Source organism: Mangifera indica, chromosome 2 (genome assembly GCF_011075055.1).
Source record: "Mangifera indica cultivar Alphonso chromosome 2, CATAS_Mindica_2.1, whole genome shotgun sequence".
NCBI classification, from domain to species: domain Eukaryota; kingdom Viridiplantae; phylum Streptophyta; class Magnoliopsida; order Sapindales; family Anacardiaceae; genus Mangifera; species Mangifera indica.
The window spans coordinates 227,439-254,239 of NC_058138.1; the positions used below are offsets into that span (position 1 = coordinate 227,439).

Below are 26,801 nucleotides of genomic sequence, written 5' to 3' on the forward strand. Positions count from 1 at the left end.
CGTTCCGGTAACCGCAAATGGCAAATAAGGTTAGTATATCTCCCGTAATATTTTTTGGATCAAGTTATTGCTGATATTATTGAGATTTGATTGAGAATTTTGGGTTTGAAATTTTAGGGTTTACGGTTTGAACAATGCTTAAAATGTTTCAATTTTTGGTTGTTTTTGTTGAATTGATTGAGGGGTTTTATGTTATACAATGTGTAGATTTGATTTATGTAAAAATCGGAGGTCGAAACGACCAAAAATTGGCCGAAATTGGCTGCCGAATGGATCGGCAGTCTGCCGTGGGAAACTGGCTTTTTTAACAGTTGAATGGACAATGGGTTTGGGTGGGGGGGGGGGGGGGGGGGGTAAACTGGCTTTTTTAACACATTGGGGTGTCGGGGAAATCCTTAGCCCACGTCGGGTTTTATTGAAATTTCGCACATTGTCATGGGAAAAGCGAAATTACGAACTACCCCCTTTATAAACACAGCAAAATTTCATTTCTTCCCACGGCAAGTTCTGTTTTCACTGTGCATTTCCACGAAAATTCCACAAGTTTTCCTCCTCCCACGTCAATCCCACGGCGAAGGTCATTTCCGTCGATTTTGAAGCTTCCTAGCAACCGTAAATGACAAAGAAGGTTAGTATATCTCCCGTAATCTTGTTTGGATCAATTTATTGCTGATATAATTGAGATTTGATTGAGAATTTTGGGTTTGAAATTCTAGGGTTTACGCTTTGAATATTGCTTAAAATGTTAGGATTTTTTGTTGTTTTTGTTGAATTGATTAAGGGGTTTTATGTTATACAATGTGTAGATTTGATTTATGTAAAAATCGGAGGTCGAAACGACCAAAAATTAGTCGAAATTGGCTGCTGAATGGATCGGCAATCTGCCGTGGGAACGAAATTTCCCACGGCAGGACGAATTTTCCCACGGCAACATCTTTTGCAAGTCCTAGTTGGGGGTTAAAGTGGGTTTTTTAAAACCTTGGGGAGCCGGATAGATTCGTTACAACACAGGGAGTTTTATGGAAATTTTTGATATAACATTGGACCTTTTTAATTAAAGAATTTTCATGAGGGGTTAAATTGAGAATTTTCTTATCCACGGTTTCTGATCGTGTAGTTTTCGAATTTTATATCCGTTTTTTCTGTTTTAGGTTTTTTTATATGTATTTTTCAAATTTTAAATTCGAGTTTTCGAATTTTGGTGCTTTTTGACACAACTTACGATGTAACGACGTTATTTCAACTTAATATTTTGATTTTTCAATTATCGTCACTTTAAGGTATTTCAACGTATAGGATTCGAATTTCAACTCCGTTTTTTTGAATTTCACAATTTCAGGATATATCGAATCGTATTTTCAAGATCTCCGAACGATTTTTCAATTATCGTCACTTTAAGGTATTTCAACGTATAGAATTCGAATTTCAGTTCCGTTTTTTCTAATTTCACCATTTAAGGATATATCGATTCATATTTTCACAATTTTTGAATGATTTCCTGAGTATCGTCACTTTAAGGTATTTCAACGTATAAAATTCGAATTTCAGTCCCGTTTTTTCTAATTTCACCATTTTAGGATATATCGATTCGTATTTTCAAGATCTCTGAACGATTTTCCGATTATCGTCACTTTAAGGTATTTCAACGTATAGAATTCGAATTTCAGTTCCGTTTTTTCTAATTTCACCATTTTAGGATATATCGATTCGTATTTTCAAGATTTTCGAACGATTTTTCGATTATCGTTACTATAAGGTATTTCAACGTATAGAATTCGAATTTCAGTTCCGTTTTTTCAAATTTCACCATTTTAGGATATATCGATTTGTATTTTCAAGATTTCTGAACCATTTTTTGATTATCGTCACTTTAAGGTATTTCAACGTATAGAATTCGAATTTCAGTCCTGTTTTTTCTAATTTCACCATTTTAGGATATATCGATTCGTATTTTCAAGATCTCTGAACGATTTTCCGATTATTGTCACTTTAAGGTATTTCAACGTATAGAATTCGAATTTCAGTTCCGTTTTTTCTAATTTCACCATTTTAGGATATATCGATTTGTATTTTCAAGATTTCCGAACCATTTTCTGATTATCGTCACTTTAAGGTATTTCAACATATAGAATTCGAATTTCAGTTCTGTTTTTTCGAATTTAACCATTTTAGGATATATCGATTCGTATTTTCAAGATTCCCGAACAATTTTCTGATTATCATCACTTTAAGGTATTTCAACGTATAGAATTCGAATTTCAGTTCTGTTTTTTGAATTTCACCATTTTATGATATATCGATTCGTATTTTCAAGATTTTCGAACCATTTTCCGATTATCGTCACTTTAAGGTATTTCAACGTATAGAATTCGAATTTTAGTTTCGTTTTTTCGAATTTCACTATTTTAGGATATAGCGATTCGTATTTTCAAGATTTCTGAACGATTTTTCGATTATCATCACTTTAAGGTATTTCAACGTATAGAATTCGAATTTCAGTTTCGTTTTTTCGAATTTCACTATTTTAGGATATATCGATTTGTATTTTCAAGATTTCTGAACCATTTTCTGATTATTGTCACTTTAAGGTATTTCAACATATAGAAATCGAATTTCAGTTCTGTTTTTTTGAATTTAACCATTTTAGGATATATTGATTCGTATTTTCAAGATTCCCAAATGATTTTTTGATTATCGTCACTTTCAGGTATTTCAACGTATAGAATTCGAATTTCAGTTCTGTTTTTTCAAATTTCACCATTTTATGATATATCGATTCGTATTTTCAAGATTTTTGAACCATTTTTTGATTATCGTCACTTTAAGGTATTTCAACGATAGAATTCGAATTTCAATTTCGTTTTTTCAAATTTAACCATTTTAAGATATATCGATTCGTATTTTCAAGATTTCCAAACCATTTTCCGATTATCGTCACTTTAAGGTATTTCATTCTATAAAATTTGAATTTCAGTTTCGTTTTTCCTATTTTTCGTCATTTCAAGATAACTTTTTCGATTGTTAACATTCTACAGAAGTTGAACATACAAAACTCGAATTTCAATTCTTATTTGTTAAGTTTTGTCATTTCCTTTTTGATTATTTGAAATTTCTCATCTTTTTATGTTTTTTTCACTAATACATTTGTTTACATATTTATTTTTATGAATGTCTAACAAATTTTACGTGATTGTTATAGGATATTTTTTACAAAAGAAGACGGATTGACAGCGAGCTGCGCATTCCCGATGAGTCCAGACACTTTCGGACAGATGCGATATCTCGTGTACAACGTACTGCATTATCCCGGATTTCTTCTACATTAACCCCTCGTCAACTGCGACTATTTGAGATGACATGTTTCGGGTCCTTCCTTCGTTTACCCGAAACCAAATTCTGCGGGATATTGGTTCATGTATTTTTACTCCGCCAGTTACAACCACCCTTTGCCGGAGACGAGTTTTGGTTTAGGATTAGCAGGGTTGATGTGAGGTTTAGCCCCTTTGAGTTTGCGTTGGTGACAAGGCTTTCATTTAGCCACCGGACTGATGTTTCTTCATATATTCCTCGCTCCTCCGGATATAGGATCAGATCTACGTACTTTCGCGGTTGTCCAAAGGTGTAGTATCACAACATCGAGCATGTTTTCTTGTCGAGGCCATAGGGGGATGACGATATTGATGCTGTCAAGCTCGCCTTGTTGTATATTCTACACATGGTTTTGTTGGGCAATGATCGACGAAAGAAGGTGTCCACGGAGTACTTATAGTTAGTTGATCATTTGGACGGGTTTAATTCTTACCCTTAGGGCGTCACTGTATGACAGATGACATACGATTCTATATCACAGGCGAGTGAGAGAGTCTGTTCCGGACGAATGGAGGAAATCCGTAAATACAACCTTTACGGATTTCCTTTCGCATTTCTGGTAAGTTTTATATTATTATTTATATATATTAATTGACAAAAATATAAATTGATTTATTTACATCGTAAATGATTATATTACAGTTTTGGATATACGAGACTCTAGAGACGTTACACGATTGGATTGACCTTGTCAATCTCTATTCGTCCCCCCGGATGTTGAGGTGGCGTACGCGAGACGTCCCTAGTTGGACTCATATAGGGCGTATTTTCACTGGTGATCTGGTATGTACTAGTTAATTAATAAGTCGATTAATTCATTATATGTTACAATTATTTTGACTTATATATCTTCATCATTAGGAGGATGTCACATTCCCTCTTGAGCCATCAGCGATCGAGGAGGGTTTACCGTGGTACGCTGAGATTCGTGAGTACATCGGTTTACCCGATGCTGATTCTTCCTCATCTTTTTCGGTTCCAGTTGCTACTAGAGACGGGGTTTCTCCATCCTTAGGCCCTTCAGATGTACCTGTCGAGACTTCTGAGACACATGAGGAGCCTATTCAGCATCCTGTTATAGATCAGCCGATATGTTTCCCTATTGTTTAGAGCCCACAGACAGACCATCCTACAGTGGAGGACCACCCTAGAGTGGAGGATCATCCTAGACTGGAGGACGATTCTACCCATCATGCCACCGAGCAGCGTCCCCCATTCGTATCACCCAGTTTTTTCACATTAGATGCTACATTAGCGCATTGGGGTGCTACGATTTTACGTGAGATATCGAGTTTCTACGACGATATCTCTTCCCAGATGACCCGATTATTTGACGATGTCTCTTCCCATATGACTCGATTAGAGGATCGTATGACTCGTTTGGAGGACATCGTCACGCGTACATGTCTAGCCTCTGTCGCTCAGGTTGTAAAACCACTTTTAATTTATTACTTATATAAAATGTCTCCAGTGTTATTATTTTGACAACTATTATTACATTCGCACAGGAGAGGGACAAAGATATCCCACTGACATCCCCCGTTGATACCGCAATACCATCCCATCACCCACACGAGGTCCGTATGATATTTCAAATTTATATTTATTGTTAAATGTCATTAGTATATTATAGTACTGTTATATATAATATAACACTAATTAAGTTATTATTACTAATATCTTAGGGTAGTGGCCTAGAGGACGCACCGATTAGTCCTTCTATTGCATCGATTGAGGGTTCTCCCTAAACATCTTCTCCGAAAGTTCAGGTTAACTTTATTTTGAAATTGTCATTGATTGATCTGTCTTTTCAATTATATTATTTATTTAATAATGTTTTGACTGTTTTTCAGGACGAGTGATTATGGTTACTTATTGATATCCCGAGCTTGACCAAAAAAATTGTGGATATTAGTTCACAGGAGGACAACTTCCAAGAGGACGATTTTGAGGTCATCCCTATTGAGGTATATCACTCATACTTAGTATATAAATAGTTGTATATATTGGTCATTGAGATGTTTAAAATTTGTATTTTCTAGTCCGCCGAGGGAGCACGCATGGTGGACTTGACCGTGATTCAAGATTCTCTAGCTAAACCTCCTCCCGCATACTTGGAGAAGGTAAGATAAGTCGATTAATGCTAATTGTTACGTAGGATGAATGATGAATTAATTATTTTTTTGGGATCATGCAGATGATTCGTACAGCACGTGGTCTGATCGTCTAGAAGGGTCCGCTGATTTGCACCCCGTATACGAATCCACTCAAAAGGAGGGCGAAACAGTAACCTACGACCATTCCATCCTCTGCCTCTGAGCGTGAGGAATCTTTCCTCACGTGGTACACCAACACTGCGGCTTCCAACTCACATGATGTCTACTTCATTGGGTCGAAGTCGAAGGATAGCTTCTGGAGGCTTGTTGTAGAGTTGCGCGAGTGGCTGACTGACGATGTGAGTTGTCTATACTATATAATTTCATAAAAAGCTAGATATATTTATTAATAACTAACACGTGAACTTGTTTAAACCATTTTAGCATGTGGACTCCTTTTTGGCTTTATTACGTCGGCAGCAGGATGATCACCAGTCGACTATCTCACAGCGTTGGACGACTGCCCACACATTCTTTGGAGGCCATATTGAGATGGTTTGGAAGAGTTGGCAGTCGACACCGATTGACGAGTTTGAGTTTTTGGGGCTCTTCACGAGGATGGTTGATGCAGCGTACACTCCGGGATTATTGTACAAACCATGAGGGATGGTCAATCAGGTATAGTTAATATATATTTCTATTCATTGAATTGGTTAACGACAATGATACATAACTAAAATGTCTCACTGTTTATAGGTTTTCATCCCTATAAACTTCGAGAACGCACATTAGGTCGCCGGAGTTATAGATTTTCGTGATTGATCGATTACGTATACGATTCAGATGTTTCATATTCAGGGAATATAGGGACTCTGGAGCAGCGCATGCAACTGTACATGACCTTTATTCCCGCGTTATTAGAGGCCACGAGTTTTTGGACAGCTTCTAGGAGGACTCCACGACGTGATCCCCTCACTTTGCATCGAGTGTCGGATGTCCCTCAGCAGGGGTTGGGCTCCGGTGACTGTGGCGTCTTTATGTTTGGCGTTGGCACGGAGCTACGTTTTTCCCGGAGAGTCGTCTACCTCTATGCATTAACGATTAGCAACGCAGTTGTATTTTCATTGTATCGAGTAGCTCACGGATGTATATTTATCGTTATTCGTATGTTTAGATGTATATATTTATTGTATGTGCATATATGTATGATATACTTTATTTGTGGTTATCTATAGATGTGTATCGTATTTGATTTCATTTTTTAAATAATCTTGTCATGAAAAAACAATAAAAACGTATGATTACTCAAACATTTACACACTTGAAACAATTAGAGAAAATAAAGTAATACTGAAATAACTCATACGAAACACTAAATTTATTACATCAAATGACAATACAATTACACGTTTGAAACAATAATAAAAATACATCGGTTACATAAAACTGAAGTACAACAATAAAGAATCATATAACAAACAAAATTGAGTATAAGCATGTCAACATCTCGTTCCTTTGCCTTTTATATGTGTACGCTAGGGGGCGGAGCTCGGGACCGGTGCTGGAGATTTACATTGGGTTCATGTATGCCCCGGTTCATGGTAATGACTGCAAATCCTCGGTGTAACAATTTCTCCTTGCGATGGACATCGATTTCTATTGGATGGACGACCTGGACGACGACTATCAAGGACGGGGGGCAATATAACCCTATCATCCGGTGAGTGTAACCAATCACATTGATTTCCAAGAAGATTGATCAGTTCCTGATATATTGCACAGTAAATATCGATGCGGAAGAATGGATGAACTCATACGTGCACATTCGTCAGTCTCATATGTCGTGCAACGGCAATGGCATGCTTGCACAGAATACATGAAAGCTGAAACTTTCTACACGTGCAAGACATGTCACCAAAGTCCACAATACCCATGAATCCACCAATTCCAACAACCTGATACCGAGTAGGTATAATCGGTCGAACATCCAGACTTGCAGACTTTGATAGACGATTACTGATCTTATCTTCCGCCCACGGGGTGAGAAATTTTTGACATTCATCTGTAATTTCAAACAAATATTAAGAACACATTTGGTAATATGATTAACAAAGTGGAAAAAAGTACATGAGACAACTTTTAATTAATATCGATTTGATACTTACTTACATGAGTTCTCCTCTCGTAAAACCATCGTTGCATGGTACCACGAATAAACTCCAAAAGCATGGTTATAGGTAAGCCCCGTGCATGTCTGACAAGGGCGTTTTATGACTCAGCAATATTTGTGGTTATGATGTTGTATCGTGTCCTGGAAAGTATGCTCTACTCCAACGCTCAAATCCGACATCCCGTAGATAAGCTCCAGCTTGGGGGTTCATTGAGTCAATGGATTGCATCATCGAACCAAATTCAGACTCTGTGTATGATTTAGCGGCTTTTCAATATGCACCCGCGACCTGTAAGAGGGTAAAAAATATGAAAACTCATTGTAAGCAAAATGTTTGAAAATGATAAACTGTTATAAATTTAATTACTTGTTTACAATATACCTTTGAGTCTCGTTTATACTTTGCCCACATGTTACACAAAAGGTGATGACAACAACATCCATGGTGGACATCTAGAAAGACTTCAGCCATTGCCGAGTAGATAGCATGATGTCGATCGGAGATTATTGCAAGCTTAGAGAGGTCAGGGATGCATTCTTTAATTCTCATAAGAAACCAACACCACGTGTCGTGATCTTCTTTTTTGCCGACACCGAAACCAATAGGGTATATTTGATTATTACCATCAAGAGCCACCGCAATAAATAAATGCCTCAGATATCGACCTTTAAGGAAAGCAGCGTCAATGCAAATAACGGGACGAAGGTATTGACTAAACGCACGAACGGAACATCCTAACGCCATGAAAAAATTTGTAAATCGATGCTCATCATCTGTTTCAATAGCAGTAACGGTGCCCGAATTAGTACATTGTAAATTGTAACAATAATCTGTTAACAGCATAAAAGATTCCTCTGGTGAACCCCTTAATGAATTGATAGCCCAATTTCTTGCCCGCCAAGCCTGTGAGTAAGAAATATCAATTTTATATCGATCGATGATGTCCACAATAATTTCTTAAGGCCGATAAATTCGATCAATCATCACAAACTTTGATCTCATTAATTGACCTAAAGCTCGGGCCCCAGCTTGTCTGTGATGTGGCATAATTTGATCAACTGAACATGTGTGGGTAGGATTCATAGAGTTGATCCCCCACACATCACCGACAGTGGACTTGGTTGCATGTATATACCACTTACAATTTTTAGCCTTGCACTCAATTTCCCACCGTTTCTTGTCAGACTTTTTGACACCAAATTGAAATCCTTTAAGTAAGGCGAATTGTCTCATGACGTTTTTCAATTGGACTTTACTGTGAAAAATATCACCAATCTTGACTCCATTCTCCTCTCGGATTGATCTGGAACCACTTGATGATGCTGATGGTTGTGGAGGAAAATCAGGAAGCCACCTAAATGAATCAATGGGGACATTGTCAAAAAACGGTCCAAAATAATTTCCACCACCTGAAGTAGGATCTTCAAGCCGCAAACTATCCATACCCTCGGTTACTGATCCCATATACTCAGGCTCTACATCGTCTGAAGGAATGTCGGGCATATCATTTCCATCGAAGTCACCCCAATAGGGAACTATATCTTTTTCTCCATGAGCCCATGAGTTTGCAATATATAATGAGTCATTACTGAAATCAATCAACTTTTTCAAATCGTATTTTTTTTACCCAACTACTTTTTTTTTCATCTTCATCTTCATCTTCATCTTCATCTTTTTCCTTCTGCCCTTCAATTGGGGTATATGTAACAAAAACAGGAATACATTCCTGAAAGTACTGGGACATATCAAGAAGACCTTGTACATCTTCATCATTTTGGATCTGGATGGGACAGTCGAGCTCAATTTTTTTTGGCTTCATTGATACTTGAATGTAGTTTTTTATTGGATCAATACTGCAATACTCCGTCAAAAGCTCAATAAATCTCTCGAATGTTGTTCCATAAGGGATTTTAATCAATTGTTTGGCTCCTCCAACATATTTCATTGTGTTGTTGCGACCTTGAATCCATTCTCCCTGGTAACGAACCGATGCATAACCCTCCATTTTAAATATCAATCCTGCAATGACAAGTTTTTGAAGATAATTATTCAGGTATAAAAAAAATCAATAATAACTATGTAAATCAGTCGTACAATTATTAATAATTAAAAAAACTCCTCATATTTTTCTAATATGTTATTTATCCTCCTATAATTATTTAACAATTTATATAACACTTTCGTATGTTATCTTATATCAAAATGCATCTATCTGTTTGTAACGTTCTATTTAAAACGTTTTTATAATATCTATACTTTGAAATAAATATTCAAATTCTATACTTTGAAATACTTTAAAATGTCAATAATAAAAAATTTCTGAAGAAATCTGAAAAATACTAGTGGATATATCCTAAAACAATAAAATTCAAAAAAAAACTGAGCTTAAATTCGAATTCTAAAAATTGAAATACCCTAGAATGGTAATAATCGAACAATTCTAAAAAAACTGAAAAATACAAGTTGATATATGCTAAAACGGTGAAATTCAAAAAAATAAAACTGAAATTTGAATCCTAAAAGTTGAAATACCATAGAATGACAACAATCGAAAAATTCTTCAGAAATAAGAAAAATGTGCATTGATATATCCTAAAGCGGTGAAACTCGAAAAAACCTATAATTTTAATTATAATGCGCCTACAATGTTTAATATGAAAATACGCCCTAATTTTAATAACATTTCATTTGACACCCTTGTATGTTGTCTTGTATCAAAGCAATACTTATATATTTTTAACATGTTATATAAATCTTGTATATATTGTAAAATATCTAAAACCTCCATAACAATGTAAAATATCCAAAAACCCTCTATATTTATCCTAAATTACATTTAACCCTTCATACTTATCAAACATTGCATTTAACCCTCATATTACGACATAAAAACTAGACTTAACAAATAAAATGAAGTTTTAGGGTAAGATTGGCATAAATACCTTTTTTGATAAATAGTATTTTTTCGAGTCGAATTCAAAAATACGAACTTCCTTCATCCGAACGAATCCCTACTAATTGATGTTGAAAAAAAAAATGAAAGTGAGAGTGAGTGTTTGAGTGATATGAGAAGTGTGTGGAAATAAAATGAGTGAGGAGGGTTTATATAGATGAGGGAAAGGGTAATTTTGACATTTTAGAAAAAGTAATGAAATAAATAAATAAATATGAAAATGCCTTTACAATATAAAATATCCAAAAACCCCTATAATTATCCTAAATTACATTTAACCCCCATATTACGACGTAAAAACTAGAGTTAACAAATAAAATAAAGTTTTAGGATAAGATTGACATAAATACCTTTTTTGATGAATAGTATTTTTTCGAATTGAATTCAGAAATACGAGCTTCCTTCGTCCGAACGAATCCCTACTAATTGATGTTGAAAAAAAAAATGAAAGTGAGAGTGAGTGTTTGAGTGATATGAGAAGTGTCTGGAAATAAAATGAGTGAGGAGGGTTTATATAGATGAGGGGAAGGGTAATTTTGATATTTTAGAAAAAGTAATGAAATAAATAAATAAATATAAAAAAATGCTTTTACAATGTAAACTATCCAAAAACCTCTCATATTTATCCTAAATTACTTTAACCCCCATACTTGTCGAATATTGCATTTAACCCCCCATATTGCGACATAAAAACTAGAGTTAACAAATAAAATAAAGTTTTAAGATAAGATTGACATAAATACCTTTTTTGATGAATAGTATTTTTTCAAATCGAATTCAAAAATACGAACTTCCTTCGTTCGAACGAATCCCTACTAATTGATGTTGAAAAAAAAATGAAAGTGAGAGTGAGTGTTTGAGTGATATGAGAAGTGTGTGGAAATAAAATAAGTGAGGAGGGTTTATATAGATGAGGGGAGGGTAATTTTGACATTTTAGAAAAAGTAATGAAATAAATAAATAAATATGAAAAAACGCCTTTATAATGTAAAATATCTAAAAACCCCTCATATTTATCTAAAATTATTTTAACCCTATAGTGAGTGAGGAGAGTTATATAAATGAAGGGAGGGGTAATTTTGTCATTTTAGAAAAAGTTTTAAATAAATAAATAAATATTAAAATGCTTTTATAGTGCAAAATATCCAAAAACCCCCCATATTTATCTAAAATTTCATTAAAACCCTTATAGTGAGTGGGAGAGTTATATAAATATGAGAGGAAGGGTAATTTCGGTATTTAAAAAATGTCATAGGCATTTTTTTTTTGAAACAGTAATTTTGGGCATTTTCGCTTGAAAATAGTGATTTCGGGCATTTTAGCTGTTTTTTAAAATTTCCCTTATTCAAAGCTCATCTGGGTTTGATTCACAATTATGACTGAATCGAAGATGAAGACGAAGAAACATAATGGTTCAATCAGAGGAGAACTCTATCTTCTCTTAGCGTACGTAGTAGTCTTCTACGTTTTCATTATTCGTCGCTCTCTTCAAATCTCTAATGGTATTTCATTTCTCTATCTATGTTCATAAATTAAACTACCCATAAACGATTCTCAATTCTCAATTCGTTGTTATCTCCCTCTGCCTCAGGTCACTATAAAAACTATACGCCTTACGCCCCGGCTGGCTCTCTAATTTTCTCATTGTAATATATTTAAATCCCATTCTATTTTCATCTATCGGTTGTACTTGATTAAGGTTTATTAACCGTTTTCTTCCACTTTGTTTTAGGATGGCTCTGATGCTCAATGAAGAAACTTTCGTTCTAATGTACCTATTCTTTCCATGGTTTTTGGAGTTTTTGCCACACTGGCCAATGCCCTCAGAGATGTTTTTCATTTTAGAGCCAAAGGGATGTCAATTCTCTGGCTTTTCCTTTCTTTAGTTTACCTCTTCTATCTGCATGGAGCTTGGTATGCCCTTCTTGTTACACTCTTTATATTTTGTTTAATCTTAGGATTTCAGTAACACAATTGTTTTCATCTTCTTGTAGTGTTATATTTATCCTCTCCATTGTCTCCCTTAATTTTCTTCTGGTCAAGGTATGTTTGTCACTCCCTCAATTATCCGGTCTTTTGAAATAGGTAATTTACCTTAGAAGTTAATCTTGTTGTTGACATATTTAACTATATTTGTCTTTCTTCAGGTTTTTGCACGAACAAACTACTTCCTATTTCTACTTTGGGGTTTCAACGTATTTTTCCTTCTATTTAATCGTGTTTATGAAGGATATTTATTCTCATTATTTGGGTGCGTTGTGTATAACACATTAGTAATTGTTTGTTCTTTCATGTAGTAGTTGCATTTCCTGGTTAACACTAGACATTATCTTACTTCCTACAGAATGAACCTTTGTGTTTATGTTTTCTGTCCTGCTTAGGCAACGATGGTCATATTTGGACAACTTTCGAGGGACCTTTAGGTGGCATATTTGCTTTAACTTTGGTATGTGCTTGATTCAGTTTGTTTTTTTGTCTTCCTTTTTGCAGTTATTTTTTTTTCATGTGAAGAGTTCTTTAGCCGCGTAAATTGTTATGGGCAATTACAGAACTATGATAGTTGGACAGACTACTTCTATTACTTTAGCTGATAGTGTTACTTGGGATTCTATGAGAGACCTTGCTATTCATTGCCTCTCACACCAGGTTAGGGGTTTGGTTAATCTTCATATGGAGAAAATAAATATAGCATTGAGTTCTTGATAGAAGTTATTCTTGTAGAACGGCATTATAGTTTGGTAATCCTACATACAATATTTAATTTGTTAAAATGATGTTCTTTCTTGCCAGGTTTCTTATTTAGTTTAATTTGTTTCAGTTATTCTGCGCATGATAAGCTTTGGATATGATTACTATTTGGCCCATCAGGATTCTCGATTCAACCACAAGGTATTTGTTTCACAGAGACTCCGGTACTGCAGATGATTTATGCATTTTCTTGTTTTGTGGGGATGTTTACTTTCTGTTTGATTTCCGCTCTACTTGGGTTTTGCTACCATACCTGTTAGGAAAACAAAATTGCAAATTTGTTGGCAATGAACTAGTGCTTGACTTGTGACTCTGCTTTGACATATTTTGCACACTTTCATTTTCCTTGAAGTTTCTTTATTGAAACAACAATCTATGCCTATTCCTTAAGAAATAATTTCCCTGAATTATGTTGAACATTGATGTGGAAAATTTTCTGTTCCTACATCTACGAATTGATATTTCTTGAAAGCTTATATTTGCCCACACTCAAACAATTGTGGAAAAAAATATTTTACCCAATCAAAAGCAAAATTTTTCTGATATTTCTTCATACTGCTCAAATAACTGTAGAAGCATGTCCAACTTTGCTAAAATTGTAAATCGGGAAAAAGTTGCATGGAAGTTCTACAAGTGAGCAGCTACATAGACAAAGGCATGGTATTAGTGTTCCTGTTGCATGCTTGCTGCTGCTATCTTTTGTACTAATAGGTTTTGATGTTCGTGATTTATTTTTACTCACAGGAGAGAAGCGTCATTAAAAGTTTCACCTTTAGTGTATACCTCTGTTATTTGGTATATGCCCCTCTTTACATTGCTGGGCCTATTATAAGCTTCAATGCGTTTGCTTCACAGGTCCATGACTTTCATCCTGTTACTATGGCTTCCTTGCTTTTTTTTTTTTTTTACTGAATGATAATGTTCCAGTTGTATTTTTATCTCTCATCCTGATACTATGTTTTCATTATATTTCTCAAAAAACTTTGTCCATCTTGTTACTTTTTCACGGAATCTCATTGTGTTTTCTTCCTACGGTTAGATGTGCCTCAGAGCAACAACTCAAAAAGAAGAGATGTGGTTTGGTATGGGTTACGCTGGGTCTTTAGTCTTTTTCTAATGGAACTACTGACACATCTATTTTATTATAATGCTTTTGCAATCAGGTAAGTTTGAAATGATGAATTTGTATCCAATTTTGTTTTCAAGTAATTAATTTTATTTCTGCAACACTAGTGGCATTTGGAAACTACCATCTCCTTTGGATGCGTTCATCATTGGATTTGGGGTAAGACATGATTTTGATAGTTTTATGCTTTTCCAATTAGATTATAATTATCTTAGATTTAAATTTGAATCATCCTAGAATATGTTCTTCTGATACACAAGATATTTTTTCTATACAAAGAAGTTACATTAGCATGTTAACTGTATAAGAGTCATTGCAAAAGGAGCCTTAACTTCTGCTGTGACGAGAGATCAAACTCCCTACAGATATTTAATTGAAGTGCAACAGAGCTCATGTGCTATGTGGCTGAAACAAGTTCTGAAATTTTATTTGCCAATCATCCTCTCTTTTCACCTTCCAAGGGAATTCTATTATAGAAATGAACACTACAATTCATAAAATACATCGTACCATCAATAATCTCACTAATTACCCTTGTGAACGACCTAATTGAACTAGTGTTGGTCATAATTCCTTTTTTTTTTTTTTCTCTCTATTGCTGTAAAATTAGAAGCATTATTTTGAAAGCAAAACAAGATAAAAAGAGAGAGAGAATAAAATTTGTTTAACATCACAATTTATGGTTAAAAGTGATGTGAAGCTTAGGCTCACTTGTACTCTATTATCAGTGTATTGCCATTTTGAATTTTGTAAGATTGTAAGCTTCAATTCATGGAATGGTCATACATTGATCTTATGCTTTTATCATATGCTATCATAGGTCTTAAATTTCATGTGGTTAAAGTTTTCTCTGATCTGGCCCTATTTTAGGTTTTGGTCGCTGGTATATTTTGTTTGAATTTGTATTTTTCTCATTATGTTATTTATTCTTGAACTGTTGCCTTAATTTAGTTGTTTCCTAGGTAGTATTGGAACGGATATATCTGATTTTCAATTTTAATCTGTGGTATTGTATACAGCTGGAGATAGCTTATTTCTTTACATATATGTCATTGTAGATATGTGGCATTGAGACTTGGGAGAGTATGCCTAGATGTCTTAATAATTGCCACAACGTGGAAACGTTTTGGAAAAACTGGCATGCTTCCTTCAATAAATGGCTTGTGAGGTACATCTTTCAACTCTTCATGCAGTCTTCTCCAGCATTTTGGTTGATACTGAAATGTATAATTGAGAATGACTATAATCTTAGATACATGTATATTCCCCTTGGAGGTTCTCGAAGAAAGCTTCTTAATGTCTGGCCTATTTTCACATTTGTTGTTTTATGGCATGATTTAGAGTGGTAATTCTTTTTTCCATCAAATTCCTTTTGTTCATCTGTCATTCTGTGGACCAATTTGCTAATAAAATTTGTTCAGTTTTACCCCTTACCTGAAAGCTTATTCTCTGTTGTTTAAGGAAGCTTCTTTCATGGACATGGTTAACTTGCTTATTCTTTATTCCAGAAATGGTTGTGAAATCAACAACAAATATATTTCAGGTGATCCCTATCTTTCCCTGAATTCTTAATGTTATATGAGTTAGGATAAAAAGTGCACCTTTGGTTCAGAGTTCAACAAGCACTGGATTGCTTGATTGTGCTGACATAAAAGATGGTGCAAATACAATTAATGGATTGGAGGAAATATTCTTTAAGTGCTTTGAATTCTAATAATCTAATGAATACAATAGTAATAAGTATTTTCCTAATTAGGTTAGAGTATGAATTTTTGGTTCTTATGGATAAGACAAGCAGTTTGGTATATTGAAGATGTTCAGTTACCATAGAAGAATGAATGGAACAAGTTTTGCTTCCCCTAATGGCTCAGACAGTGCACTAAATGTGGTGCTATTGAGGATATGACAACAGTGGTATAATTCACGCTTCAGCTTTCTTTAATGCCTTGCAGTCAACAATAATCATAGTATTTGAAGTTTTATTGTCTGTAGTATATATTGCTGTCAGGCTGAGAGTGATTTTGGAGAATTTATTTTCCGAGAACTTAGTGCAGTTGCTGGTGCCATCACAATCACTTGTCTCATGGTATGTTATCGACTGCATTAAAGTAAATTTAAGATTTTATTTTGATGTACTCTTCATAACTTTCTCCTTCAAGTACATAAGATTATTGTTAATGCTTTATTTTCTTACATGCTATCATTTTCTTCTTCCAATCCTCTGAGATTCCAGATTGCAAACCTTATTGGGTATGTCATTGGACCATCAGGCTCTAATTGGTTGGTGTCTCAATTTCTTACAAGAGAAGGCAAGTTGATGCCTAGTACCCTGTTTTTCATACTTTTGGGCCATGTAGTTAGCATTATTTAATGCTATAATTCATCTTGTAGGATTGCCTATATTGGGTGGCATGTTTATAACCTTCAACATTGCGACAAAGGTAAATGGACTGAGATATAATATTTTAATTACCAAATTGGGTCCTGACCTGATCAAAGGCCCCGTCCAGGTTATTCTTTATTGGACTGGCAATCAAGCTGGAATTACAACATTCTTTAAATAAAATGATGTTTGTAACATTTTACAAATAAAATAACTGGTGCGGTGGTGTCGGTTTTGCATTTCCAAAAGCTGCGTTGCAAACGTCAGCATGACTGTGAATAGGAGATAAAACCGGGATTAAACTGTGAACTGACGTGGTTTTTCTGGCTGAACCACAGTTCAAAGCAAAATAATGGCTAAAGCCATTAGATTGCTCAACCTGATCGGAGTGGCCTGCGGGTCCTGGTCAAACCAGTTCAACCTGTTAATCCAATCTGGTCCAATTTTCGTTCCTTAAGGGGTATGATCACCATTAACTTCTTTTCAAATGAAATCTTCTTATTGTGTAGCTTATGTTCCACATCCAAGATGCCAAGCAAAGGCGGCAGTAAACGAAGTGGCTGGTTGACGCTCCCTTCTCTGGCAAATGCTCGTTACTGCTAATGTGAAGTTATGGAAATCCAGATTTCGGTTGACATTTGCACTGGCATCCATTTTGAGGACTTGGATCTACTAATCAATTTTCCCATGGCTACCATATTTCTCATTGGCTAATTGGGTCAAACTTTCATTTTACATAAAATTGTACTTTCAAAGGGGCAAATTAAATACTCCTTTGAATGCCAATTAATGAATTCAACAACATATTTGTTTCCTGAATCTGTCATACAGAAATTATGATTCGAAATTTGTACTAATGGATCAATTATTACTAACATCATAATAATATAAGCTGTTTCTCTCTGAATATCAGGAAAGACATGAAAATACGAATTCTTTGAATATATAATTTTATTATGTTCCTGACCCAGAAGACAAAAATATGATTTGAGACTTCTCCTTTCACAAAGGCTCAAAATCCATGCAACCACAGGAAATGATGTATATTGTGTGTAGATTATTGCTGGTGTTAGAGTAGAACTAACAGATTCACATTGATAGTATCAGCCTATCAGGCAATCATGGAGAATATCCCTTCGTTTTATTCCCAATTTAGCCGTTGCTGTAACAAGGGCAAGTAGGGAATTTAATCGAGGAACTAAATGACCTGAGGTTCATATGCAGAGGCTCCATCCGGTTCCTGACTAACGATAATTTCCAAGGGAGATCTCACTGCTCTTTATTCACCAATAGTCTCCACATGAACAAAGCCCATACCTGAAGTGATGGTACCGAACTCTATCTCTAACAATTATACGCCGCTTGAATGCTTTTGATACAAACTTTGTAAATGAATGGCAATCTCTACATACTCTCAGATTCTTTACTATTCGGAGATCTGTCCCTTCTAGAGTGCTTGCTAATCCGAAAGCAATGGCTAGTCTCTCACTGTGAAATGCACTTGGTGTTTCCAAACAATCTTCAGAGGAGGGTCCAGATAAGGCAAAAGGAGATTCCTCTTCCACATAACCAGCAGAGCGAGCTCGATGGATTACTTCCTTTAATTTTAGATAAATCATTTCTTTATCTGGATGAGACTTATCATCCACAACAAATCTATGCACTTTGTCACCAACTTCAATCCAGCTCCAACCAGGTGCGGTCTTGATGCCCTGACTTTTTATTAATTTCCTCATGGATGCAACTCCTTCAGTATCTTTGGAAGCAGCATATACTGTGGCAAGGAGCACATAATCCCCCGCGCTTGATGCCCTAAGCTGAACCAGATTCCTCATTGCAATTTCCCCCATTTTGACATTTTTATGTATCCTGCAAGAGCCAAGCAAGGTTCGCCACAAGACTGGATCATTGTTAAAACAAGAACTACTAATAACTTCAAGTGCCTTTTCAAGCATCCCCGCTCGTCCATACAGATCCACCAAGCATCCATAGTGCTTAATTCCAGGCTTCAAATTGAATTTGGAGATCATCATGTGAAAAAACTCAACACCCTCTTCAACCAAACCTTGGTGACTACAACCACACAACAAGCCAAGAAATGTAACGGAATTAGGCTGAAATCCTGCCATTAACATCTCCCTAAAGAAAGCAATAGCTGCATCACCACGACCGTTCACACCATACCCAACAATGATTGAGTTCCAAGTAAGCACATCCCTCTTCTTCATCCCATTAAACACACGTAGAGCACAATCCAAATCCCCACATTTCGCGTACATATCAATAAGAGCATTCCCAACAAAAACATTCCCCAGAACCCCCATCTCAGAAGCAATTCTATGCAAACAAACTCCCATGTTAAACGCACCCACATCAGCACAAGAAGAAAGCAAGCCCACAAGTGTGAAACCATCAAGACCCACATTCTCATTTCTCATTCTCTCATAAATCCTCAAAGCTTCAACATGAATACCCCCTTGAGAATAGCAAGAAATCATGCAATTCCAGGAAACCAAATCTCTTTCAGACATTTTATCAAAAACCAACCCTGCAGTTTCAATCAATCCGTTAGCAGCATAACACCTCATAAGACCGGTACAGACAACAACACATGTCTCAAACCCACATCTTATTACGGACCCATGAAGCTCTAGACACTTATTTAGCGCCTTAACTTGCTCACAGGCCTTAAGCGTGAAGGAGAAAGTGAAGGTATCAGGGCGGGAAAGAGACACCAAAAGCATGTAATTGTAATACAAAATGGCTTGCAGAGGCGAAGGGCTCTGAGCAAATCCTCTAATGACTGAATTCCAAGCTTCAGTTTGTGGGTTTTGGATTTGGTTGAAGAGCAGTTGAGCATAGGAAAGGGAGCCTGAAACTGAGACAGCACAAAAGTTGAGAAGTTTGTTGGAAATGGCGGGATGGTGTTGAAGACCGTTAACGATGACGTGTGTATGGATTCTTTTAAGCCTTTGAAGGCTGTTGCAACCTTGTAACAGAGTTAAAATTGTATTGGGTTTTGACATTTTAATCTCACATGTATAAACAACTAATTCATCTGTTGAGTGAATGAGATTAGGCTTATATAAGCCTGTGATTTGGTGGGAATTTATTTCTATTTAGACTTGAACCTTATATCATTTTCAGTTTTTCTGCCTTCAACAGAATGTATGTTGCAAATCCAGTATATGTTCTATATCTACATCTCTATCCTACTTTAGAAACTGACAATAAGTAGTTGATTCTAGGATTACAGAGCTTAAGTTTAAACCTTCTAACTTTTGTTTTAAGAAAAATGCTCATGGTTCGAGTATTGATCTGGTGGAGGGCCTGACTGATTGAATCGGCAATGAAATTGATAGACTGTTTAGAGATAACTATCTTCTCTTGTTTTATTTTGAGGTCAAACGTTATATGCTTGCCAGTGATATCATTTTAATTTTATGCAAGAACCAAATTCTTAAGTGCCAAGGGTATAAAAGAAATGTGAGAAGTCTCAACAGGGAAGGGAGCTGCATGTTAACCACACCAAACGCTGACCACAATTCTCACCAACAACAATCTCTTCGCTGATAGCTTCCTGCGACGATCCTATTTCCAACAACTCAATTCTATGGTGATTTTGACTCCAGCAGCTCTATGTCGAGCCATTCTCACCTCCAAAAACTCCATGTTACACCATTCTCATCATTTCCAGTCAGCATTGCGTCGTTCTCACTTTTGACCACTCATTCCTATGCGATGTCCTTTGAGCTGCAATTGAACCAAAGGTCAAAACAATTTTTCCTTTACTTCAAACCACTGCTACCTCCAGGTTTCAACCGAACCAGTTGAACTAACTAGTCCAATCCAAGTTTTAAAACCATGCTTTGTCTTATACGATACAATGAATTGTTATCACCTTAATAGACACATGCAGTAAATCAATAACTGCAACACTGGTTATCCTTCACGTTGTATCCGGAACTCAGAGCAAATAATCAAGCAAATTTCATATTAATTACCAAAGGCAGACATTTCAATAAGATAACAGAAACAACATAGGTATTCAGATGACATCCATATATAACATCCTCAAGTCAGCCTTGGAATGTATCAACTCTAGAGAACACAAAGCCAATACATCTGACTCAAATTTTTCTCCTCTAGCATAACTGCGAGAAACCAATGTGTGTAGCTCCTGCTATCAACATTTAAGTTAAAAGTAAAAATAAACTATTTCTTCTTCCTACCACCCCCACCAGCCTTAGACTTTTTGTTAGCTGATTCTTTCAGAGCATTCCCCGGTGTTTCCTGCCGTCAAGTTTAGAAAACAAACAATATGAATGAGAAAAACTGCTTCTCAGCAAGGTAATCAATATCCAAGCTTGAACACAAAATAACAATGATCACAACACTAAGTTCAGCTTTGCTTGGATTTATATCACGTACTTTTGAAAACCCACTCTCACCTTCTTCACTTGATTATTGATTACATGATGGTCACATTATGGAGTTGATTACCATAACCAATTATGGGACATCAAGATTAACTTCTGTGCATTAAGGCCTTAAGAATAAAATATCACTAATAACCATATTTACTCATTTTGTTATACTCAATCAATTCACTACTTCAGATCTAGGATATCAAGCACTGGTTACTTGTTACGAAAACAAGGGTTAAATTAAACTGAAAAGAAGAAAAGACATCTTGCAGCTGCTCTTTCAAATGATATATCACTAAAATAATTGTTACACCTTAATAAAAGAGCAGCATATATGATTTAGTTTTCCCATTATACCCAAGCAATTATAAAATAACTCTTGACTTTGCTCAATGAATTAAGGGTAAGAAAGAAAGAGTGCAAAAAGATCAGGAGGTTCACCCAACTTCATGCACCAAAGCATACACCTCTGGATAATGGAGGAAAGTGCTTTGAGCCCAAAGCCACAGTTGGCAGCCTTAGCCTACCAATGGACTTGGGTATGGAGGAATTACAAACTTGCAGAGAGAACATCCTAGGCTTCAATGCTGGTTTTGGGGATTGAAGCGCACATTTTGGTTCCTGTGATTCAGGGTACCAAGAAATTATGGAACCAAATAAGGTCTACATACAGACTACCTATCAGCGAAGAACAAGCTTGGGAAAACAGTAATCTTTCTACCGTTTTGTCATCAATAAAGAGAAAAGGACATCTTATACATATAGGTATTTATTTGCATGAGAATTCAAATCAAAAGGCAGTGGACAAAAAAATACAGTAAATGATTAAGATTAGCACACAACTAATTTATTTGAAGCATTACAAGTTTATCTTCAATTAATCCACAATGCATTACACCAGAAGAAAAAAAAAATCAGCAGTCAGTTCTTAATGCGAATGAAGCATACCTTCCGTTTAATGGGCACAGATGTGTTAGCAACTGGTTTAAAAAATGATTCCAGCCTGTAAAATAAAAACAAAACTCGAATAGTCAGCCAAAGAGAAACCGTTATTTCAATATAATTTATTGAAGCATTATTTACCGGCCCTGTGATGACTTGTTCTTGGCTGCCTTGATTTTTTCTATGGCCTAATAGACATAAAAGAAATAAAACACGAATCGACGGTACATATTATTTCTTGGCATGCTAAATATATATAACTTCATGGAAAGTGTAGGTTAGAACTTTGCCATAACACACCTTTGTCACTCTATCACTGTTGAACCCATTTTCACTCACCAGAAAGGTAATCAATCCCTGAGAAATAGAAAATACAAAGGAAATTTAATATTCTAAAAAGTCAGAAAGCATGCGTAATTCAACATATATATTCCAAGTTATGCCATCATTCACCTCTTCATCTGGAGGAGTCCACTTAAGATCAAGTTGCTCTTCATTAGTGAAGACTTCTGGTTCCTTAAACAACCGTCGAGCCTCTTGATATGGCCAATCTTCTGGTATTTGGTATCTAGAGAAAATAATAATATAAATGTCACAAAAGTTGTTCACCGCTCAAACAAATGAGTATATATACAGACTGATTAATCTGCATACTCTAGAAACTTAAATCTCCTTAAGAGTTAACAATCTACTATTACACTAAATAGTATCTTCTTTTTCTTTTAAGATTATTATTATTTTTTCAAATAAGAAATTAAAATTGGTACTAGTAATGTGAGAAAAGAAGAATATACAGTTTAAGAAAACATGGACAACTCACAAAAGTACAGCCTTAAAGTTGGAAAGGTTAGAGAAAGTATACACAAGATATTGAAGAAATAATGTTTACTAATCAAGACCATATCATATAATTCCCCTCAATCGGAAATTACACAAAAATGACAGCAATGGAAGAATTCATGGAAACTAATTTCAAACTAATCACTTGGCTTGCAAAGGACCAAAGTGATCCAGTCTCATAATCTGAATGATAATCTAACATGAATGAGAAAGAATGAGTTCTCTGACAACACTACCGCATCTTTCACCTTTTCTGAGAATATGATCAGCAAGGTAAAACAATCAAAGTTCCAACTTATTAACTTGGAACAATGTGATCATGCATTAAAACACCATTACACACTTTCTGAAGAAAAGGAAAAGAATTCTTGTCACTACTTTCAAGCTCAAAGAAGTACTTACCTATCTTTATTTATATTCTCCAGTATTTTCTCTATCGAGCCATGTTGACGGATGAGCTTTAGAGCAGTCTGTCCGCCAATACCTGTAGTACATATTTATTATGCCAAAAAATATAAGATTGAACTATTGAACCTTTAACCAATAATTGTCGCAAAAAACAAACTGCACTTTAAATCCCAAGTACCTCGAATGCTATCACAATAATCACAACCAGAAAGGATACACAAGTCAATAAATTGCTCCATGGTAAGATTCAGTTCCTCCAAAATCTGAAACAATTTAATCATTAGAACAGTTAAGTAATCACTCAAGTAGCCACATCCAGTGTTCAATGTTCAATGAACCTTTGCCACTTCAAACTCCATGACAGGGACTTTTCTTGAGCTAGGATCCATTAAATGTCGAAGAAATCTAGGAGCACCAAAGGTTAGGGAATCCATATCTTCAGAAGCGACTGCATAAACCTGACATATACCAGAGTTTAGATCAAATAATTAACAATATCTACTAAGGATGACAATGCTGTCATTCAAAGATTTTTACAGAGTGATCTTGTATGAATGAGAAACTGATATACTGTAAAATGATATAGAGAGTAAATTACACACATTTTACATGTTGTGGAAAGCTTAATAAAACCATTTCATTTCAATGAATTATGCTCACAGATCCAAACAGAATGACTAGTTTTCAAAAGTGAGACGCATGCCTTGTCCGATTTACAAAGTGCAGCACATTGGGCCTCTGCTTCAGAAGGAGCCTACCAAAAAAAAAAAAAAAAAGCAGAAGTCCCAAGATCAAAACCTTTTTTATTTCATAATTGGCAAAATCTAGTTATTCATAAATAAATCAAGAAAAGAGATATCAATAAAGTGGAAGAATAAATACATCTTCTCATACATGACAGACTCCCTTAAGCAACAAATTACATATCTAAACTCACCTCAACTACAGGCACTCCCATTAGTCTTAGAAGTCTTTTGCAGTCTTCATTGTGCTGCTTTGTCACCTGCAATAATAGAGAGCATATGGCCTCAAAATCTAGCTCAAGCGAACAAATTCCTTTCTATCCAGACTTATTGCATTTCTGATATAACAGATTACACACCTTCACTGTCCGTTTACTGAATTTTTCAATGTCTTCTTTATTGCCAGCCTGCAATGAAGGAACATGGCAGTTGTATAATTTATGAGTTGTAGGATACTTAGATCAAAATTTTGGCATATACAGCACTTTCAAGAACAAAACTCATGAACACCTATGTCAAAACTCCTACAGACACTTATAAGGGAACATATATTCATTTTCCTAAAACACGTATAAGATATTGAGGGTGCTACACAAACTTTCTTATGACAGCATATATGTTTTTCATTATAAATGCTCTAACTTTTATAGCCATTCCCTTGTGGCTTCATATTGGGGACCTCATCTCTGTATTAAAACAATGCACACAAGTTGTTTCCAGAAATCATAGAGTGTGATCATTTTTTTTTTTCCAATTAATGAAATGAAAGATAGAAAAATAACCAACAAAACAATCACATGATGATCAGAACAGAATATTCGTATACCTCCACAGCTTCAGCCAAATCCTCAGTAGCATCTGCCCTCTTTGTGTAACTGCATCACAAGCACAGTATGATAAGTAACATCAATGATGATACATAACCTTGAAAAATTCTAACATATTGTAGCCAAAAAATAACAAGGTTGTACCGCTTTGCCAGCTCTTGTTTTTTCAAATCTGGAGGCTTACCATCGAAAACATAGCTGATTACATAACATAAATAGATTAGCCAGAGAACAAACATTACCGAATAACATTCACAGAACATAAGATACATTATTATCTGCAAGATTTATATTTGAAAGAGAAAATAACAGAGGCAAGAAACACATTACACTGGCTTCATTCCAGCTTCAAGAAGCCTAATTGTACGAGTAAACATGCCTTGTAAGTGACTACAAACAAAACCCAACGAAACTCAATGTTAATAGTTAAACCTAATGAAAAAACTTAACAATTAAAAACAAGTAACTACAGCTAGCACTCAAATTAAATAGTTGCAGATTTTCTAATAGTTACCTAGTAACTTCACCAGCCTCATTAGTTAACGTTTCAGTCCCAGTTCTCCCCACCACAATCTGCACATTGTTCAAACAAGCACATGCAAACAAACCCATGCGGAAATTTAGCTCCAATACATAAAATTGGGTTTCTTTTTCCAAAAAAAAAAGTTTTGGTTTTTAAAATAACTAGGGTTTATCAAAGTTCTAAAAAAGAAAGACAGAAAAGTACGAACAAGGAACTGGTAGATGCTCATGCTGGCATCAATGGCAATCTTGCGACCAAAATAACTCTCAAATTTCTGTTCTTTCATGGCTTTTGGTGCATTGTCAGCCAAAAGTTTTGTTAAACCCTAAAACACACAACACAAAACAAAACAATAAACCTCAAATCATAGTAAGTTACTCGAAGAATGGCGATATAAAGGGACGAAATTTCAACTGAAACTCAACAAACCTTGATACCCATCTGATTAATTCAACCAAAAAACTGCTTCAATTTGGCGGTTTATTTTAAGAAGAAGAGAAAGATACTCTGTTTATCTTTAGCTTTCCCGCTTTCAGTATGGGCTTTGGTTTGGTAATGTATTATCAAAATAAAAAGATCTCCATAGATTATTTAAAAGATTGTTGAGTATAAATTATTTTTATATTTGATAAAATTTAAAAAATATAAATAATTATTATATTTAATTAAAAATAATGAAAGATTACTAATAAATTATTTTATTTAAATATTATTTATATTATTTATCATATTAATTAAAAATAAATTTATTTTTACCTAAAAAAATTAATAAATAATAATATAATTATAATAAAATTAAGAGTATCTTGATAATCTTTAAATATTTAAAATGAAAGCGGTAATTTAATTATCACTTATATTATCTATCATATTAATATTAATAATAAAATATTATTGTAATCTTTTATTATTGATAAATCAAATAAAAAAATAAAAAATAAATTATTAAAATAATCTTAAAAAATTGAAACCAAAATTGTTATTGTACACATTATCTGCTTTGTTACTCGTGTGAGTGCTAAATTCGGCCCGGCCGCATCCTTTTGATTCGGCGCGGCCTGTGGGCTTTGCGACAACAGTCATGGGTCTGGAAATTGGGTTTATGGGCAATCCAACACGGTCTGTTATTGTTATAGACCATGAAATAAAAATATTAAGTTTTTTTAAGAAATGAAGAAAAGTTGAATTTTTTGGATCAGTCAGACTTATATGACAACCAAAAACTGCAAAGTGCTTTTGCAAAAG

General features: G+C 35.0%; 2 protein-coding genes and 1 pseudogene across 4 annotated transcripts; 1 reads left to right on the plus strand and 2 right to left on the minus strand.

Annotated features, from left to right (window-relative positions):
* The first annotated feature begins 17 nt into the window (after positions 1 to 17).
* Positions 18 to 17,749, plus strand: LOC123199182 (annotated as a pseudogene).
* Positions 17,750 to 17,763: 14 nt separating this feature from the next.
* Positions 17,764 to 20,164, minus strand: LOC123199219 (pentatricopeptide repeat-containing protein At3g56550). The gene has a single exon (XM_044614151.1). It carries the CDS (start codon positions 19,870 to 19,872, stop codon positions 18,130 to 18,132), a length of 1,743 nt encoding a protein of 580 aa, XP_044470086.1. The 5' UTR covers positions 19,873 to 20,164; the 3' UTR covers positions 17,764 to 18,129.
* A 659-nt stretch (positions 20,165 to 20,823) lies between these two features.
* Positions 20,824 to 26,121, minus strand: LOC123196930 (flap endonuclease 1). 3 transcript variants are annotated; one of them, XM_044611093.1, is made up of 18 exons: positions 25,986 to 26,121; positions 25,765 to 25,881; positions 25,548 to 25,606; positions 25,364 to 25,423; positions 25,178 to 25,231; positions 25,033 to 25,081; positions 24,566 to 24,613; positions 24,401 to 24,466; positions 24,167 to 24,217; positions 23,802 to 23,921; positions 23,642 to 23,726; positions 23,458 to 23,539; positions 22,669 to 22,783; positions 22,516 to 22,572; positions 22,357 to 22,403; positions 22,222 to 22,276; positions 21,720 to 21,894; positions 20,824 to 21,139 (listed from the first exon to the last, which is right to left on the minus strand). In XM_044611093.1, the coding sequence occupies exons 1-17, from the start codon at positions 25,995 to 25,997 to the stop codon at positions 21,721 to 21,723; spliced, it is 1,251 nt and encodes a 416-aa protein (XP_044467028.1). In that variant the 5' UTR covers positions 25,998 to 26,121; the 3' UTR covers positions 20,824 to 21,139; position 21,720. The 3 variants fall into 3 exon arrangements, with proteins under 3 accessions (XP_044467028.1, XP_044467018.1, XP_044467035.1); XM_044611083.1 differs by having other exon boundaries at positions 21,715 to 21,894; XM_044611100.1 differs by lacking the exon at positions 21,720 to 21,894.
* Positions 26,122 to 26,801: the final 680 nt, after the last annotated feature.